Source organism: Lepeophtheirus salmonis, chromosome 10, assembly GCF_016086655.4.
Source record: "Lepeophtheirus salmonis chromosome 10, UVic_Lsal_1.4, whole genome shotgun sequence".
NCBI classification, from domain to species: domain Eukaryota; kingdom Metazoa; phylum Arthropoda; class Copepoda; order Siphonostomatoida; family Caligidae; genus Lepeophtheirus; species Lepeophtheirus salmonis.
The window spans coordinates 23,775,777-23,797,880 of NC_052140.2; the positions used below are offsets into that span (position 1 = coordinate 23,775,777).

Genomic DNA, 22,104 nt, shown 5'->3' on the forward strand with positions numbered 1-22,104 from the left:
ATGATCAACAAAACCTAGATCTACTATGAAAATACTTGAAAAAGTATGCATATGCTTAACTCAAATTACTCCCTTTACTATTTGACAGAAGAATAAAAAAAAATTGAGTATCTAACATGAAAACTCCAGAATTAGAAAGAGAAACCGTACGCCTTAGCTTTCTCTTAAATATATCTTACTACAAAGACTTGAGAGGAAAAAGAGATATGGCAGGAACCGGCACTCTATAAACTCTTCTGTCGGTAAATTCACTGACAGCAGAAAGAAAAAAAGTAGAGGAGAGGGAGAGATATATATACAACAAAACATCAGCTGTTTTTATTTCATTAAAAAGTCTTGAGTAAGGTCTGAATATATCAATATAGATATATAATTGTCAATTTATGTCTAAGAAGCGCAGAGGAAAAAAGTTGAGATTCTCCTTTGCAAAAAGGCTTTCACAGTGTTTAAAATAAGCTTATTATATACTATTTGGATAGTAAATGTTTTCGAGAGAAGTAGATTGAATGTTGTGAACACTTCATTATTCATCTGATCCTTCAAGTAAGTCAATTTGTTTTCATTTATAGTCCTTTATCAATCCCTATTGTAACATGTAGTTTCGTTCTATGAGGTAAACTAGTTAACGGATGAACTGATCAGTCTGAAATTTAGATGCCTTCTTGGTAATTTTGTCAAATAAATTTTACAAAATATAATATATTGAAAAAAGTGATCCTTTTTTAACTTAAAAAAACAAAGGATCTTTTGTTTCTGTCAATATTTAATTTTGGGCCTTTTATATCCTCAAAATGACCCACAAAGTTTTTATACTACAATTTAAATAAAGCAGAACATATTGGTGTTTTTTAATATTGCTATAAATTATTATCTTTTAAATGCAATTTAATCTCTTTTAGATTAATTTAAATGACGGATTTATTATACGCGGTGAATAAACTTAAAAATAATCTCTTGAATAAATATCAAGGAAAAAGGAAAAAAATGTAAATTTACTATTTTTCATCATCTATACAGAGTAGTTCATAATTATTAGACTCTTATTCAGGGCTTTCAGAGTTGGAGTCAGTGTCTTTTTTGGGAGAGTTGTTGTCAGGAGTCGGAAAATTTATGGCGACTACGACTCCCGCTAAAGAAACTATCATAATTTATATAAATAAAACTTTTTTAACATATAAGCCTTGCATTGAATGTTTGTAAAGTTCTTTCCTAAATGGTAATAAATTATAGGTATTAATTATTATTAATTTATGAAAATTAAATAATTTAACTCATTTATGAGTTTGCTTCTCCAATTTCAAATGTGCTCTATAGTCTATACAATAACAATTACCCAAGATCTCTAAAGTATAATTCATTATGTTGGGTAGGGCATAGTTATTGACCATTCTATTTCATTATTTAGTATTGTGAATAGTCAATGTATTGAGGGAAAAATGCAGCATTGCATTTAATTGTTATAATGATTGCTGTTCCTCGGTTACGAGTGCATAAATCATATTTAGAAACATAATAATGTATTTATTTGCAATAGATAGATTTTGATTCCATTTCATTTGTTGTTCATCTTGTTAAATATATTATACGCCAAATATTTTCTTATACCTGGCGCAATTATTTACTACATATAACTAATAACTACCTATAGCTATAAATTAGATCTATATTTATAGTCTCTAGACTCAATAGCACATATATAAATTATTAAAAATTTTATTAAAGAAATTGTATATGGGATACAGAGTCAGACATTTTGTTTACCGACTCATGAACTTAAGCATCATTAAAAGAAGAGTATTATTTGTTGAGATTTCGTTACTCAAGTAAAAATAATTGATACAGCCTTATGTATGAAAAAAATATTGCAGTGCTGGGCCTCTTCTTCACTTGATCATAACTCATTTGACCTTTGTCATGTAGTTTATAATTAAAAGGAGATTTATGGAGTTTCCAGGCTTAACAAGGACTCCCTGAAAGGAAGCGTGGACAACAATTATAAAAGATGTGCTTTAGGGGGGTTTGTTTTTCAACTTTCTTCTAATTTTGATTACGGCTGGTTTGGAAAAGTTGGGATTTGGTAAGGGAATAACGATCAACGATCTCATGTTTACAGAGCACATCTAATTCTATGTTTGAAAGGAGACAAAAAAAATTACTTCATCAAGAAATATTTAAATACAGTATAAATCCTTAATTGAGATTAATTTAAGATGATTAACATGACTCAAACCTGTGAAAAACATAAATATTTTTAATTTAATTAAAAATTTAAAAGTACTTGTAGATATTGCGTGCGGTCTACCTACAAGTCAGTGACAAGGGGTCTCCTAGAAGTTGTTCATAACAAGTGCAAGCACACTGAATTATATATAAGGCAATTAATATTAAATATTAAACTAGTAGAAAGAATATATATTTATACATGTTCTAATACAAACTATAATCTGTGGTAATTTTTTTATGGTACTTCTATTCAAGACCAACATATAGCTTAATGTTTCATAGACATAGGAATAGGAACCAAATTGGAAACATTCATCTCCATTAGCTTATGGACGTATGAACCACAAAATTTGAATAAATATTTTTATTTTGAAAGAAATTAAATGTAGATACAAAATGTATCTTTCAAAATGCTCCCCCCCTCTCCCTGCAGGCAATATTGACTCTACACGGACCCTGATGCCTTGCATGACGAAATCCCACTCCCTCTCAAATGTGGCTTTGAGATCTACCGCATTGTTGTCTGGTATCACAAAGCCTTCAACTCAACTTCTCCCCGCACAATATAGTCGAGAGGTGGAAGGTCAGGTGATGAAGGAGCCACATTTCCAGAATCCCACCTGGGTTTTTCTTAGACCAATTTGAGACAAATGAGCTTCTCTGTAATCCCAAGGTCATTTACAGCCGATCGGATTGTGTTATAATCGACATGGGGCTACTTGGCAATACTTGTCGTTTGCTTGGCCTTTATTTCCGTTGATAAACCTCCTTAAGCTTCCTGATAGTAGCCACTGGCTTCAAGGAGCTGCGAATAATATGGGAAATATCTCCAGGTAAGAGTTAGTGCGTCAAGAAGATTTGACGCGCGCTGCCTCTTGGACTCCACTTTGAACTGAAGTGTAGATGGGATCAAAATTGTCAACATTGAACTACTAAGCATACTGAGACCATAAAGTGATGCTTTAAAAAAACAAAAAACTATACAGATACATGTAATCAAAGTAACTGTATTTTGATCAATTATATAGTGATTATATTCAAATTTTGGGATGACATTCAATACTCTATAAGGTGTATTATAAACATTCATTTAATCTATAATACTTTATTTTGGTCCTACATAAATGGGGTTTTCAACTATATATATGACAAGGAATTTTTGCCACCTTTAAGTGTAATTTGTTGAACCTCCAAAGGATTTATCCAAATATTTTAATGACAGAAATAATATGTAATTAATTGATAAATACTATTAATATTATTCTTGCTTGCTTTAGTATTGATCTGCAGAATTGGTTGTTGGTGAACAAATTATTTTTAACTTCATTATAAAATTCTTTGTGGTATTGTATCTTTTAAAGTTTTTAAACCTTTTTTATGTTGTTATGGGCGCTGATCTATATAACAAATGGATGCGGAATCTTTTGAATAAAAAAGAAGAAGGAAAACTTCTTGTTTTTCAGCTGTTGGAGATACATACATAGTACTACTACTTGGATATTTCTACTCCATAGATATAATATAAAATATCAGCTGAACTTCAAGTCTCCTTTATTTTAACTTATATTATATAATGGATTGAGGAACAATTGTAATATCCGGCAATCCCCCTCATTATCCTTGTTCGTCAATCCATTAGGATTTTCCAATATGAATGGTAATTAATTGATAATGGAGAAGTTATTAACACTTAATTACTACAAGGGTAAAGATTCCATCTATGTAAAAGCATACTTTTATATAATACTAATGACTGAACATAAATAAATAAATAAAATAATTTCCTGTAGAAGAACGCTCATTAATTTACCTTGTCTGACTTATATTACATATTTATCATATCATTTTTTAAATTGAATTAAAATAAACAATCATATATATCGATTTATAAAATATCATTTTTCGGGGAAATATCCTAAAGGATTTTCTGCAAACTGCGCATTTTCAAATTATCATTCAACAAAATGTCCTTTTGGCAAAAAAAAAAAAAAAATCACCCAATAGTATGCCAATGTGCAAAAATATATATTTTAACGTATAATTTAAGGTTTAAAATGGGCCTCCTTGCAATGAAGTGATTTGTAATGCATTTTTGCATTCATTACCGGAAAATGAGTCATGTACACACCTTTGATATATTATCTATAAAAAATAGCCTTGTCAGTCAATGACATTTTTAAATAGGACTATATAATTATCTACTTATACAGGGTGCACAAGCAATATGTTGCCGCGAGGATTATTTTCTAACTTAATTTGATCTCCAACCAGTCATCAGATTTATAAAAAAAAAAACAGATTTTGAAGCTTGATGGATTCTGATTTATTTGATTTAATAAAATCACCTCCAGTCTCAACTACAGTTTCTATACACGGCCTACAGCTCAAGGAAGCTCTCGCCAATTGGTCCCTGGGCAAATCCTGGAATTTCTTCTTAATCCGACTGATCAGTTCGTCTTTGGTGTTGCATGGGTATCGGTTTGTTTGTTATTTGATCACGTCCCATACAAAAAAATCCATCGGATTAAGATCCAGGAACAAAACTCCGGGGAGATAAAGTCGTCAAAAGTGTCTTGGAGCCCTGTGATACTTTTTTTTAGGTATAGGAATGAGCCAAGTCTTGCTGTCACATGTAAGGCCTCCTATGTACCCAAGGCCGTTGCCATGGGAGAGTGTCCCCCTAGATTATTTGAGTCTGAAAAATTGGATGTCAATTGGAAAATTTGGATCACTTATTTTACAGGGACCGGGAAAAAATTGTATTTCAAACTAAAAACTAAAAATAAAAGTGACTTTTCTGATTAAAAAGGAACTTATTTTTTAAATTTTTTTCTAGAAAAGGCCAGAACCTCTTATAACGTATTTAATTTTTTTTTTTTTTGCTTATGTTTCATTTAATGACAGTGCCATTAACTGCCATTATTTGTTTGGTCCATTCCTGTCTCAGGACCGGTTCTATCAGTCATTGTGAACGGCGCAGTCCTCAGACTGACAGTTTTAGAACTGATTAAAAAAAGAAATACAGTTGACAGATGCCATCAATGACTGAATTTCATTTGCAGTGATGATCCGATTATATGTATGATTATAGGGATCTGGTACATTTTTTACCTGGCCAGTTTTTTCCTCAGCTCGTGTCATTATTTTATAAATCCTGAGTAGTGAACTTCCATTTCCAATACATTCAAAACCTGATTGAACATACGTGCGTGCTCATAAAAGATGGAGCGTAACCCTCTGGATTTGTTGTAGAGTTATAATTGTGACTCCTTTTTGGACTCAGAGTAGAATTGGGGATCAACATCAGAGTAATTCTACCAAATTTCCTTGTTATATCCTTTTCTCCTTCGTCCCTTGTGACAGCTGATTGTAGCAGATCTAATGAAACGTCATGAGCATGATTCTTTCTCTCCTCTAAAAGATTATTCAAATTGTCTGGGTTACCATGTTGATTTTCTGTTACTTTTTTTAACATGCTCATTGTACATTAGATTTTCATTATTATTCATATGTTTTAAGGGCTGATTTTTTAAATTTTTATCCGAAAAATGCAAGACCTAGTCTGAACTTTGCAGAACTGCAGTTTGCAATGCTAAATAAAGATTGACCCAACACTAATGCTCCTTGCTCGTTAATACATTTGAATTTCCAACATATGAAAAAATAATTAATACAATATCTTATACGTTACAAAACTTATAATTTCTATAGAATATATGCTCACGAGGATTTGTACAATTTTCACATCCCTAAATATGTTCACTCATTCAAACACTCTTGAATAAAAAAAAAATAAACATCAGGGATGGGACTTTTTATAGAGCCTAAGGAGAATATAACTGTTGGCTTGCTCTACCAAAATCCCATATTTTACTATTACGCGAGTTAAATGATAACCTTAGAAAATTATAAGCCAATTATAATTTAAGGAGGCAATTTTGTTTCTTCATTTATATATTTGTCTTTTCTTTCTTTGGAGTATCTTTGGTAACAATTTATGTGGGAACTAGTGACGGTTTTCAATCTGTAAATCCTGAGGCCCCTACTCCTTCCCCTTTACCCTATAGCATTTTACTCCGTGAGCTATTTATCCCCCAAAGAATTTACCCCTTATTACAATAAATAATATACCTACGACCAAACATTTAATTTTTAACAACCTTTTTTAAATATATTCACGTTTTGCCAGCTTTTTGTCATAATATCAACTACAAAGATTAATTGAATCTAATATTAGGTTAAGTAAAATGTTCTGAACGTTTTTTGCTATATGTTTTTAGTGAGCCATAGCTCACGATTAATACATTACATTAAAAAAACTTAAAATATGGCTAAAGGTCCACTTAAAAAAGTGCATTAACAGTTTTTTTTTTGTTTTTTTGGTGTATCAAAATATAAATTTTGATACATTATTCAGTATCACAACAACTAAAGTGAAAAGGAAGAGTAGGCGCCGAAAAAATGCTGTTGAACGAAATAAAGTATCGAGTGCAACAGAAAAGTTGAGGTTCCAACGATTCTTTTCTGATGATATAGACGTTGAAAATGTCGATAAAATAATGGAAATTGTCGAGTTGGATCTGCATGTGAACACTTATTCAATTGGCCAGGAACTGAAGATAAACCAGAAAACCGTTTAGAACCATTAAATCGGAGAATCCTATCTATATTAATTTTAATGTAAAATTTTAGCGAAAAAACGCTCAGAACTTTTTACTTCACAGATTATGTCATGCCTATGGAGAAACAATCAGGCAAAGTATCTATTTTAATGTAAATGAAAATGAAAAATGTTTTATTTTAGTATTCAAATTTTAATGATTTAATGAACTCAAAATTACCATTGCTTAACAACCACCATTAACAACCATAACATTCATTTATGAATTTGGACCTCAACCATTTATGAATTTGGACCTCAACCATTTATGACTTTGGACCTCTATCATTTACTAACAGTACTTCTCAGTAATAATGATTAAAGAGGTGTAAAAGGTTCGGGTGGTAGATGCCTCGGGCAGGAAAATACTATGCTCTAAAAGGACGGGGGTTTCTTGCTCGGGTTGTTAAATGCCAAGATTGTTATCCAGTGGAGTAAATGTCCTGTTCCCCAATGGTAGACAGTTACAGGGGCGTCTGCAGAGGGTGAACTGGAGGGATGTACCCCACCCCCCAAATTAAGGAATTTTGACTTTTTACTAGAAAACTTAATATTTGTATTTTTTTTTTTCAAAAAATAAAATATATATTTTATTATCCCTTTGTACAACAACAACAAAATCAAACCACTGTCTTAGGAAATAACAAATGAGTCCTAGGAATTAGAAATCACCATTCATGACATGCTTAATATTACAGTTGAAGCTACTCATTTATTTTTTATACATTTACTCGAATTGTACAGAGAAGTACGTATAATTTATTTTCTCATGCATAATTTATTGAAAATCATTAAAGACTAACATACATACCGTCAAAAAAGTACGGGGAATTGAATATTTAAATTGCCCGCGCTGAAGGGATTTAAAAATGTATTTTTTTCTAGGTTGGCAGAACTGTCTTTCATGATGGTGCCAAATTTGAGTGCGATCTGTTGATCAGTTTGCTTGCAATAGCTGGATAAGTCAATCTACCTTACTAGTGCTCCAGGATTTTTACAATAAACGAAATTATGGAACAATAAAATCATCATGTCACGAGTCAGTTCGTAAAACTCTGACTGAATTCGGGCATGAGTCTAGTCGCTGCACGGCTTGTTCCAATAAAGCTAAATTTTCTGCAAAAACATTACCGTAAGCAAGTAATTTCGAACCTATTTTATTGTCCAAATTCCGACCCAAAGTTCATGGAACGCATTATAACTAGTGATTAAACGTGGGTCTAAGAGTAGGATATGAAAACAAGCTTCATTAAAATATCGTGGAGCCCAAGTGAAGTAGACTGACGACTTACCCAGCCATTGTAAGCAAACTGGTCTACAGAATACGCTCCAACTTGGCATCATAATAAAAGATAGTGCTGTCGACCTAATAAAAAAATGTTTTTATATCCCTTCAGCATGGGCAATTTAAATTAACAATTCCCCGTACTTTTTTGACAGAATGTATATGTAAGGACTCTCAACACAAAAGCATACCAGAACAGTTTTTCTCTAAATTGAGTTTTGGTTAAATTTTATTCTTTTATAAATTATCGTCCATTGTGCTATCAATCAATTAACCAACTAAGTCCAAAGGTCTAACAGTGGTTCCGAATTTGAACAGCTCTTTCTTATGAAATGATATATTTTTAACAACACAAAATGAATCTATAAGTCCTAAAATTTTACCCTATATTCTTTGAATATTAATTAACAACTAGTATTGGGTTTTGGTCTTGAACCCCTTAATGAATCTGAGACCGTCATATTTTTATTGGACCCAACTAATAATATGGACCATAAAATGAGATAAATTATTTATCAAAGTTCACCTTTTACAATTTTTCCCTTGATTTTTTTAGTATGACAAGACAACAGAAACATTTTATTCATTATAAAATACTTAAAATAATGTATGTCAGACATGATACTTGTAACATAATTGGGAAATTTAATATTAATCAGGTATTTACTTGATTTTTAATCTGTTTGTTTCAAGACTGTAAAATTTAAATGATCAGAAGAAGGGTAATATTTGTTCAGCAACCTTTTTAATTCCAAGTTTTTTTTAAAGGTCTGGGGTGTCGATTCAAAAATGTACCAAAAAAATTATAAATCCAAAAAACGAATTATTTTTTAACAAAAAAAAGGAAGAACGTATATTAAATACGAATTAAATAAAAGAATTTGGAAGAGGATAAGCGAGTTCATCTTAGTATCTATCTTCAATATTCGTTATGTTTGAAGAAGGAACATGGCAAGTTGGCAATGCCAATTACAATAAATAAATTCTAGTGTCAAATATTTGAAAAAAAGGATTTATATTTACCAAAATCAGCATTTTCACATGGTCAATTATATGATGGATTTTCAAGAGTGTCAAAAGGGGGTGCAGGTTTGATTATATTTACATCAAATGGACAGAAACAACTCAATATATTGTATACAAGGAGGTTTTACCATAGAAATTTACCTATTGTATAATTATAGTTTATAATAAATCGTTTTAGTTTAGAATATGAGCATAAATAAACTAAAGATAAATAGCATCTTTATAATTTTTCATTGGCTATCATTCAAAAAGCGTAATAGTGCTAGTTATATATTATCATAATATTAAAAAAAAAAACCCGAAAAATGAGGAGAATATACCACCCTATACATAGAGTCAGAATAATTCCAAACACCTTCGATATGGAAGGACTTCTTGTATCTCTACAAAAAAAAAAATATAATATCGTTAAACTAAGTTCAAAATGTGAGGCTTTACTCTAATGAATATAGCTACAAATATTGTAAATGAAATACTTCATAAATAATGAACAAAATAGGAGAAAGAACTCACGCCTCAACCGATTTACCTTTTCTAAACGCTATACTTAGTTTTTTCTTTACACACATCCCTTCTTTACTTATCAGAGAGTTTTATGATTATTTGACTCAGTATTGTTTGAGCAATTATCAATCATGGACACCAAGCAAAAAGAAATTACGCCATATTTTATAGTTTTTTTCTATTAAATAATCGTCTTATTTATTCAAATTTAGTATCGTCCTAAATATTTTAATTCTAAAAAGTTTCAAAAAAGTATTTTGTCACTCCGAAAAGAAATCCTAGTGTTTCATTTATCGTTTTCTTGATATTTGTTCAAGTTTGTTTTGTGTTCACTCATCACATATCTGCAAAGTTATTACGTGGATTTATTTATTGGCAGTTAATCATCAATAAATGGGTTAAGAAATTAGAACATTGATTTACAATTTAATAGTATTTTTTGGGTATGTGTTTAAATTAGAATTTATTTTGTGTTTGAGACGTAAATAAGTTGAAAGTATGTATTTATAGAAAAACCCTAAAATGCGACTTAAAGTATGTAAATATTGTTTACGTCGTTTCAAAAGAATTGGGTAGAAATTTTCCTTTGTTTAAACCTTCAAAAAATGTTAAAAGTAAATTAATTAGATTTTAGCGAAATACGAGTATCTTTATATTCTATTCTATTTTTTTTTAAGTACAGGGAAGTTGAAATAAATTGGGAACAATTTCAAAGGATTATATCTCTGCTTCTATATATTGTGTAATAAAAAATATTTTAGTTCCGAATAGCCACGTGTAAACATTTTTTTTTTTTTAATCAGTCGACAGTTAGAAATGGTGCAGACCAAAAGAACCGTTTTATGTTAATTACGTCATGTGGGATTAACTCCACATGAGATTATCATGCGTCTCAAGTACTTGAAATATACAGTTTGCCAGATTTGTAATCAATATGACGTCGATGGGAAGACCCACAGGAAAAAAACACAAGGTGGGAGCTAACAAAAAAAAAAGATCAACTCAATGAAGTGAAGTGGATGATTCTTCAGATTTTATACAGACGAGAAAATTTTCACGATTTAAAATTCATCTGACTGCAACAACGAAAGATATATCTGTTCAGACCCTTCTGAGGTCCACACCATCATGAAAACAAAGAAGCCAGTCAGAACCATGACCCTGGGTGTCATCTCCATTGTGAAGACCGTAATGCCCCCCACTTTCCCTAGAAGGTGGACGTGAACACGAAAGTACTTGAGGAGGTACTCTGTCACTAGATAGGCGGACTAGCTCAAGGAAGAAATTGCACCTTCCATCAAGACATTGCACCAACCAACAATGCCAAAAAGTACAGTATGCCTTGACCACTAAATGTCCTCACTTTTGGAGCCCTTATTTTTAGCCTACAAACAGCCCAAACCTAAAACCATGCGATTTCTATCCCTGGGGGAGGGGGAGTATGAGGCACTGTGCCAAGTATCTTTTATCTGTGGAGACCCTGAAGAAGTCCATTACTCGTATAATCGCAAAGATGGAGCCTGCCAAAGCTTCTGGTGCCATGTGGCCGAGGTTATCAAAAGAGGCAGATGTGATTTAAATATAGCTTTCAAATAATAAAAAATTATGGCTCTACTGCATCTAGTTTGTTCGATATAAGCCTTTAAAGATTTCCCAATTTATCTGTCCCAACCCCTACGGAGTTAAAGGGCAGTTTGTCTCAGTAGGTAAATTTGATCCTAGCATTATCTGAGGGGAAAAAAAAAAACCATCAGCTGACAAATTACTTTTTATTCATGACCCCCGTAAATTTAGATTTATTGGTATCAAACGAAAAACGAGTGAACAGCAAGTAAATAGACAAGAGGTGCATGAACACTGAAATCATCTCGGACAAGAACTGTGGACCAGTGTCTAATCCGTTATAAATAACAAATTCAACACAAGATTATCGAAAGAGGTTTATGGGACCATTAGAACATAACATCCACCTCTTTAGGTCTTGTGTCTGGCCATCATGGTATGTAATGAAAAGAAGATAGTCCCTGACTTTTGATTCCCCTAATTTGCTAAACCCGATGGATTTTTTTTTTTTTTTTTTTTGTGGGGGCCACGATTGAACAACAAAACAACTGAACCACCTCCAACACCAAAGACGAACTTATCAGTTGGATCAAGAAGGAATTTCAAGATTGATCATAGGATAAACTGGCGAAGTCCTGCTCGTGTTTTCGGCTTCGTATAGAAACTGTAATTGAGTCAGGAACTGATTTTATTAAATAAATAAACTAGAATCCATTAAGCTTTAGGTATTTGGGTATATTTTTTAAATCCGAATACTGGTTGAAGAAATAAGTGTGTGTGACAAAAAATCATTTTTCCTGTTTAGATAGCTTGAAGCCCCTTTTCTTATATTTATTCCAAACTTTTTTTTAAAATGAAATCATTCACCCTATACAATACATGACATATAAATATGTATTAATCCCTGACAGTAACACGTAGTATTTTAAGCCTTAAGCTAACAAAAAACAAAACAAAAAACAATGACTGTATCCTAGAAATAAAAATAATTGAACGGGAGTTTAAATTAAAAATTCATGAGAATGGACCAATATCTACGCTTTTGTACTGCAATTACTTAGAACACCCATAATATTTGTACACATAGAGCAACACTAACAAAACCATTTCCTTCTTTTTACAGCTCTCCTACCAAAACAAAACCTTCTCTTCAACATGAATTAAGGCACAACAAATTTTCTTCGACTCCTTTACAAAGTATTTTTGAAACAAGGAAAAAATATATTTTTTCTATTTTCAAATATGTCTGATGGAATTTGTGTCGTGGATCTTGAGCGTAAGCAGCCCGAAGAACCCTCCACCTCAACTGCTCCTATTCAGACGTCATCCTCAAAGACGGAAATACATGAACATGATACACTAAATAACCTTACTGATGAGGTTGACCTTCCTGGATCCTTTTTTAAAGAGGAAGAATGTTGTTCAGTAGCAATGGAATCTTTTACAACGGCTGCTTCCTCGTTGAGTCTAACAGAGTTTTGTAAAATATGTCATTGTGGAGCGGAGCCGTCCATGCCACTCATTGCTCCATGTTTCTGTGATGGATCACTCAAATATGTGCATCAGGGGTGTCTTCAAAAATGGATTAAATCTTCGGACATTAAGAGATGCGAATTATGTAAATATTTGTACATCATGCAATCAAAAGTAAGTGATTTTTTTTTCTTTTGAGTGTTTGGGTCACGAGTTGTTGTTGGAAATACCGGAATTTGGGTATATAAATCCACGATCCATCTAAGATCCTTATAATTTTATTGGACCGAACGAGTTTGGTCCTTTAAAAACAAGGGTCTATAACTACCGAGTCGTGTAGAACGTCTGAGTTTTTTTTTCTTCCCCTTTACTAACAATCATATGTTTACAAAAAGTTGTTGTCTAGGGACTATACGTTCAGGCGAAGTTAAAGCAAGATGATAAACGCACTGGATTAAAAAAAATAATAGAAATATGACCAGATACTTCTTCTCACCCCTGGTTCTATTAAATTATGGAATACACTATTTACGAATCGATTATTCATAATATTCTTTGATAAATATCTAATGGGCTCGGAACTTATTTGTAATAATGTATGTCCCATAATTCCTTACTTACTGGGGCGCTTGGTTAAAAATTCAACAAAACAGCAATTAAAAACCTTTAAGACCATTCTCAAACGCTATCTATATAGTCCGGAAAACAAATTATAAATATCTTTTCAACAATAAATTTCGTTTTTAGAAGCGGTTGTTTTACAAATGATGTATGTGATACGTCATCACTATTAAACTTGGCAACACCTTATTTATTAATTTCTAAATATGCTATAGCTACCTATTGCATAAATGATCAGTTTCAACCAGCTGAGGAACTTTGCACAGTAATTCTTTACAAGCTCCAGGCTGGCTCATGCCCTAATCACAACGGCCTTCATTCGATCATTTCTTGTGTACTGGACTCCCTATACCTATCCTTTAAGGAGTAAAAAAGTACAAAAATCCAGGGGTGGGAGGTCCAATAGATATCTCTGGTAGTGTTTATCCATTTGCAGATAGCTCCAGAATTGCTGCTCTGCACTACTCCATGTTTTTGGTTATACCACTCTTATTTTCTCGGTTGACATTGCCATTTATTTAACAGTTTATTTAGACAATTGATAACAATAAAATATTAGGCTTAAACATAAAAACATAAGAAATAGAACAAAGGCACGCCATTGAAAACAATGTCTGCATTTTAAACGGATAGGAATATATATAAGATATTTAAAAATCTTTAGGTCCATTACAGGCTTAATAATTGAATTTCTATGGGGGATTGAGATACCTATGTGCATTGCCCATGTTCTAGAACAGTAGTTCCCAACTGATGCTCCTCAAAGTCCTTGTGCCCGGGGTGTATGGAAACGGGATCTGGGAGAGATTACACAAATAATATAGAAAACTCGAGCATAATCTAAAGCAAAATAATTATTTCACATACAGTTTTTCATATACTGCTGTTTTCAATTACATATAACGTATTGTTTATGTATACACAAACCCAATTGAACATTTGTGTGAGCTTTAAAAGACGGAGAGTAACCCTGAGGATTTGTTGCAGTGTTATAATTGTAAGTCATTTGTTGGAGTAGAATTGAGGATTGAGATTGGAGTAATCCTTGTCTATGTCCTTCTATAATGTCTTATCTCTCTCCTCCTTGTTAACACTACTTGTTACTGATCAAATGAGACGTCATGACTGCTAAGGTGCCCACTTTCAATGCATTCTTCAAATTGTCAGGGTGTTCATGTTCATCTTCAGTTTCTCTTTTAATATGCTTAACTGATCCCAATATGATATTTATATCAAAAATGTTCTATATTCAGAATGTAAGATCATTTGATTGAGAATACAATAAACTCAATCAAAACAGCTTGTTTTTGTGTTGACAGGCTGCATATAAAAATATATATATATTTTTTTTTTTGAAAATATGTTTTGAATCATGGCTTTTATTTATTTTAAAGATACTTAGAAATACGGTATAATATTCAATCACGCCAGGCAGACAAGAAGTATGGAAGACACATTAAAGTTATCTTTTGTAAAGACAATCAGATGCAATTTTTAGGTTGCCCATTTTTTCTGGAATTTGCAGACTAAAGAGTGAATTTTCTTTTCCTAAGCTGTCGTCATTATTATTTAATTCCTAAGGAGTGGACTTCCTTTATAACTATATATAAGTTATCATTGATGCATACGAAATCGGACTGCACTTTTAAAGGATAGAGATTAACCTTGAGAATTTCTTGTAGAGTTATAAATGTAAGTCCTTGTTCGACTCAATGTGGAGCATAGGATTTGTATTGGAGTAATACTTGCCTATATCCTTATTTATTTTCATCTCCTCCCTACCCCACGTCACAGCTGTTTGTAGGTGATATAATAAAATATTATGACAGATAAGATTCTCTCTTCCAATACTTTTTTTTTCACTAAAGAGCTATAACAAAAATGGGTGGAAGGAGCCTTGTAAAGGTGGAGAGGCCACTTTTGACACCAATAATGTAAGAAACCCATCTCCTTCATTACAAGACTCCTTTGAGTTCTTTTAAACTCTTTTTTGACACTTTTGGTACCCCTACAGCACTGATACCGACTCCCTCAACTATACCTTTTGGGTACATGTCGAGGAGAAGGCCTTCAGTGTCCGTCATCCAAACGCTGAGGCCCTCCAAGCCACTTCTAGCCAGCACCAAAAGACTACATTCCCAAGAAGGTACTAGGTCTTACATCCCCGCCTGGAAGCCATTATGACCGCTAAGGGTGGCTACATTAATGATCAAGAGAGCTCAGACACACATTCATTTATAATTTATTAATTTTGTTGAAATTCTATTGTAAATATAAGTTATATCTAGTTGAAGTTTAAAATTCAAAAGTGGTCAGATTTTAGTGGACCACTCGATAAACTTATTACATTACAAAATTGAATTACTTTTCAATCTTCTTTATGTGTCTTGGTATTTTAAATTTTTACTTTATTATAAGTAGATCTTCAACTATTAGTTTCACAAAATAACGGACGTTTCATACATTAATAATAACATCGTCAGACGCTCAGGACAGTATATAAAATATTCTCCTAGCTCAATTTTTAGAAAAATCATCGTAGTTTGCTTTTGTGTAGACGTGCTACATTACATATTCTACGATGTAATGAAATTGCTATAATTAAAGCTATTTTTAGGCGATATACTTGTTTTTTGTTTTTTCTAATTATTACTATATCTGTTATTAATCACATCATATCCAAAAATAAAAATACAGTTATTTACAGTCCTAGATTTTTAATTTATCTTTGCAACGGAGTAAATATATAAAAGCCTTTCAACTTTAGAATATAATCGTTTTTCAATTAATGTTATTTGTGTGGTCTTCTCACTATTTATTTTATCTTCTCGCTATTTATTTTGTTTAAGATGTCAAATGGTGACATTAAAAAGATAAATTGTTATCACTATGACATATTATGGACAAACGATAAGTAACATTAATTGAGTTAGAATCATATATTTAATTTTCAAATAAATAAAAAAGATGTCAAAGAATTATATATTATTAAATAAAAATTAATTAATGGATTATTTCCCTTTAAATCGTACCGTGAGTACTTTTCTGGGGTTTTGAAAAACCCTAACACCAATGATCAGATTTGAATCATTTCCCTGACACTGTATACCAAATTAGGATTGTGTTGACCAATATATGAAACAAAACGTTACCTTAATTATAACACGCACCTTTGCTCCAGAAATTACTACTTATCCCCCAAGTACTCCCAGACAACCATTGTCATATTATTAATCTAATAATTTTTGAAATAAATTACATAATACATGGGCTGAAAAATCCCAGGCTTTACATATAGATGCGCTATGTTTAAATAAAAATTCATCTCATTTTCAGTTAGTATCAACCTTCAAAAGACACTAGTCAAAATTGGATGACAATTTGTTCTTTAGTTCTTGAGTTATTGAGCTAAGTGTGATGCTAGTTTAAGTATTTTTAAAAGAATATATTTAAAAGAAATCGGTTTTTAATTTTACAGAAATTTTTGTTGGGAAAAAATACTGTTCATGCTAAGCGATAGTTTAAATAGTGTTATGAAAACTCGGCTCCATAAAGTGAATAAAAATAATAATATTAGATTTAAAAACGCCAATTTAAAAGGAAATTTTTTTAAAAATCCAACAAAGATTTTTATTCATTACTGTATTATAAATTATAATATTACTAAGTAATATTTTATTTAAAGTCTAGCTATAAATTTATATATGTATAGGATAGTCAAAAAAACTTTCATAGACTAATAAGATAGTCAGTATATTAATAAGTAGTTCTACAAAAAAAATTACGAGAAAATTGATTTAATTTAAATCTACTTTGTGGTATTGTTGACAATAAAACCGGTCAGATATGACATTTTGAACTTATAATTTAATCCAACAAGGAGCTTTGAAGCCTTAGAGATGAAGAAATTAGCTAAATGACGAATATTTGATTATCGATGTATAATAAACCAATGCAATAATTGGTAAGTTTGATGCATAATCATAAAGCTATCATTTAAGGATGACTTATTATTCATGCTTTTTATTACTTTGCTTCATGACATATCGCTTATGAAATATTCATCAAAATGTTAATTTCTTCATCTTTAAGTCGTGTTTGTGTTCCGTTTTCTGGTGAAAATGACCTAAAAAGGCGGGCAAAAGTATTTACACTACACTTTAAAGTTCCATAGTTTTATATATTTCTTTATTGAGCATGGCTTTTTTATAATAATAATTCGCAGCAGCTATTTCTGGACAGGTTGCAGAAAATATTATTTATATTTGTTGCAGCTACTAAGAAACGACAATGATCATTTACAAAAAGCACGTCATAAAGATGTACATCTTAAACATCAAAACGTTCTTCTATAAAATTACCGATGGCGTTATAAATTGGAAGGAGCGTCTCGTATTCAAATAGAAATTTATTGGCTGTCTCGTCCTTTGTCTTACAAAAGCCATATAACTTATTGATTTAAAGTCAAGTAAACATCTATATTTTGCACACTGTATATGGCTTTCTACATATTAAATATATTTGTTTATTTCGGAATTAAATACATTTTATTTTTAGGGTTTATTTTTTACCCAGTTCATTAAAACAAGTGTAAATACTTCTGCCTCCCTCTGTATATATATTTATATATTGATGAGAATCGTATATATTATGATCATGTCAAAAAAATAAAAAAATGGTAACCATGACAATTTTGAAAATGTTTTGTAGGAGATCAGCTACAATCATCTCTAATAAAGGAGGAAGGAAAAAAAAGGATATAAACGGAGACATTTGGTAGAATTACTCCGATATGGATTCCCAATTTTACTTTGAGGCCAATAAGGACATATAATTATAACTCCAAACAAATCATCTAAGTTACTCTCCGTTTTTTATGAGCACATACGAATGTTCAATCAAGTTTTGAATAAAATTGACTATGTTAAGGAAAGGATGTTTGCTACTGAATTAAATAATAATCAGAACAGCTAAGAAAAAGAAAATTCATGCTTCAGATTACCAATTTCAATTACAAAAAAACGGCCAGATAAAAAATCCACACGATTTACATCATTACTGAACTTGATAATCCTGTAAAGAAAAACGCGTGCAAGAAGAAGGGGGGAGAAAGACTTATGGTATCCTTGTTTAAAATACATAATTTTATATTAATATGGATTTTAAGTCAATTTACACCAAAGATTAGAGAGAATTCTTCTTTTAGAGGAAGATGTCAACAAACCCACGACTGACTAAATAATGAACAAAAAAAGAAGAAAGAGAAAACACCCTTTACCTTTTTAATCGCTATACTAAGTTTTTTTTTTTCTTAACACTCATCCCATTTTTAAAATTAGAGATGAGTAGTTTGCCATGAAAAAACTCCCTTACAAAAATTAGAGAAGGAAAAACGGATATTATGTTGTCTCATAATTAATTTTGTACACTATTTAATCAGTCGTCTTGATGATAACTTCCCCTTATGATGTATGCATTATTGCCTGTCTGTGGTGTAAATTGTTTAAAAAAATGCATTATAGAATAATTATATACGATTTTAATATAATGATAATATTTTGCCTGCTGAAATGTTATTTAAATGTAAAAGGTTTTCTTCTACATAGAACTAATTTATTTCCCCCCCAAAAGTCTTATAACAGCATCTGATATTAACACGTGTCTTAATTTAGGTACATTATATGTCTTGCTCTCGTTTCTTCCCCCGCTCTTTTTTTCATTACAAACAATTCCAGTCTCATGATAACCAATCAATCCGTATTTATCAAAATAATAAATTATGAATTAGCCTTGACGTATCAAGTGATAAATTGTGCCTTTTGTGGTGTTATCGAGGTAATGCCATGTTAAAGGCAAGGTATATCAGTCATAATTTTTTCTACTACGTCAGCCAGACTTGATGTAAGAAAGATATCCTTAATTTATCTCGATCCTGACGTTAAGTGCCTGGTAGTGAAAGATATATCTTCTCTTATATTTGTTTGATGTATATGTATTACGTCACTAGATTGGGAGTGCTTTCCAATCTTTTATTTTGAAAACAGTGTCTCTCATATAGTTTGACACTAGGTTAATTATCTTGGTATCGACTTGAGTTTTGAGTCGAGCCCATAAGTTAGTGAAGAAAAAAAAAGTATTCTATTCAAATAATAATAATAGTTATGTTAATCAGCTATATTTTTTAGCTTGCCCGTTATTTAGAATTGGTAATCAGAAGAATGAATTTTCTTTTCCTCAGATAATGTCATTATAATTTAACTCCTGGGTAGTAAACTTCCTTTCCTACTGCATTCAATTATATTCAAACCCTGATTGACCATTCGTGTGTGCTCCGATATAACGGAGCATAACCCTGAGGATTTGTTGTGGAGTTATAGGTGTAGGTCTTCGTTGTACTCGGCGTACAACTTACCATTGTCCTTCTTAATTTTTTTGTATCCCCCTCCTCTCTCATCCCAACTGATTACAGCTGAACTAATGAAACTTCAGGACAGCTAAGTAGCTCTACTCAAAACAATTTTTAAATTGTCAGGGTTATCATGTAATTTTCTGGTTTTTTTTAAACATGTTAAAAATACTCACAATTTTCATCACTAAATATTAGGGTTATATCAGTTCCCAATATGATACTTAATATATGTGTCATCCCTATTATCGGCCCTCGTAAAACGTCTCAAATTTTAAAGCGTCCTTTACAAGGCATCATTTTTATTAAAATTAAGTTAAAATATCATTCGAATTTCTTTTGCAGACTTTAAGTATCTGGAAAACAATTTAATGTCTTGCCATTGTTCTGAAATTAGTCTAAATTAGGCATATTGAAATGATAGAAGATTGATTTATGATAACGTCAATGGTAGATATCTATAATGGCGTCATTTATCAAAAATTGTCCAATCGGCGTGCTTTTTGAGTCCGATTAGAAAGCGTCCTTAAAGCTTAGGACCGGGCAGGAATTCAAAATTTTGGGCCTGGACGTCATGCTCAACAATTGAAAGTGAACCAGAGAAGAACTAATGGCTTCGTTCATAAGGGTGACAGGATAGAGAGAATGAAAAATGAACAACTATCCTTGTTCCATGAAATCTGACAACTCTGTTATCTAATAACTGATAAATTATAACCAAGATTAAGTTTGCATTGCATGCATTAAAAAAAGCAAGATTTATGTATGATACATACAATTTTCGGCTAATTTGAAGTAGTATGCCGGAACAAACCCCGACATGAATATGTGCCTATTTACACCATATCTGCCACCCAAAAACAGACTGTAAAAGCCCATGCCAGGCCGGATTCTGAGTTGAAATTATAACTATGTGGTGGAATTCCTTGGACTGGCCACATTACTGTACATTAATACATATTACCCATATACACTATACAACCTCCTGTATATTGACTTCAATTTATTTGGTTAAAGTGATTAATTGTAGTACTAAAACCCCAACAGAGTAACCAAAGATTTAATATACTTTCTTTTTATATATTTTTTGAAAACTAACAGTCATTTTGGATGAATAAAAAATCAAATTGGACATGTTAAGAATGCCCTTTACAGCAAAAAAGAAGAAGGCATAATGTAAACATTATATATTTATGTTTATAGAACGCTTTGTATTGAAATGAGTTCATTTTGTAGAGCTTCCATCTCATTTAACAATTTTAATTTCATTCCTATTTTGTTTTTGTCTTTTTCCGCGTGTTTGAGTTTAGTTTTTAAAGGAAAGTTACTCTTATATAATTTTGTATTCTATATGATGTAGAAAATGAACTTATCATAATTATTTGTTTAATTGAATTTGCTTTAGTCACATCGTTATCTTTTTAGTTATGTAAAAATCCAATATGTTTGCATTGAATTGGGTTAGAATGAAAACAAGATAAAAAAAAACAAACTGCTTATAATTCACTCATAGATTCAAATAATATGTAACACCATTATGTGTAATATTAGTGATACCCAGTAAATTTAAAGAATGTTTTGAAGGAGATCAATTGGCTGCCATGACGTCTCATTAAATTAGCTGCGAGTAGCTATAACATGAAGGAAATAACACGAACTCAACATCGTATCTAGCAATGAAAGATGCAGGAGTTAGATCAGAGTCGATACTTTTTTCTACTCCGAGTCCAACAGGGACTAAAACTTATAGCTACATAACAAATCCTCAGAATAATGAAGACAGCTTAGGTAAATAAAAATTGCATATAGAATCGAATAGAATATATTTGAACAGCTGTTAAAACGTATCTTATTTAATATGTTGGGGAAATTTAACAGTAAGCCGTATTTCCCGTCTTTTTTTTATCTAAGTATATCATACGATAAAATGTTTTAAAGGTGTGAGTATATACTACATATGCTTTAGGACACTATTGTGCTTGGAGGGTTCAGTCGTGAATTACCGTGCGTAAAGTAAGGAGGTTCCAATGGAAGAAATTCGACATATTTTACATGGTCGTTTTCGGCGAAAATTCCTTAATTTCTGACCGGCTTTTTTTTTAATAATCAAGATAAATTATATATAGTTAAATGTCAGTAATAAAGAAGAATCAGAGTCGGTAATTAAACATAATTTTTCCGACAAAACAAAAAAATACCCGATTCTCTCATTCCCCATTCCGATTAATCATCTCATCACTAATTTTGTCGCATAAGTATACCTTATAATATCAACAATTATTTCTGAAAATGTTCTATTTTTTCAAAAAATTATAAATACCCAGAACCCCTCCCCCAAAAAAA

General features: G+C 31.5%; 1 protein-coding gene across 1 annotated transcript in view; it reads left to right on the forward strand.

Annotated features, from left to right (window-relative positions):
- Positions 1 to 274: 274 nt before the first annotated feature.
- The window catches only part of LOC121125600 (uncharacterized), a 43,325-nt gene continuing 21,495 nt past the window's right edge, over positions 275 to 22,104 (forward strand). Inside the window, exons 1-2 of the mRNA XM_071891370.1 lie at positions 275 to 543; positions 12,385 to 12,908. Of these exons, the coding sequence (XP_071747471.1) occupies positions 12,504 to 12,908 (405 nt within the window). The 5' untranslated portion in view covers positions 275 to 543; positions 12,385 to 12,503. The remainder of the gene's footprint in view (positions 544 to 12,384; positions 12,909 to 22,104) is intronic.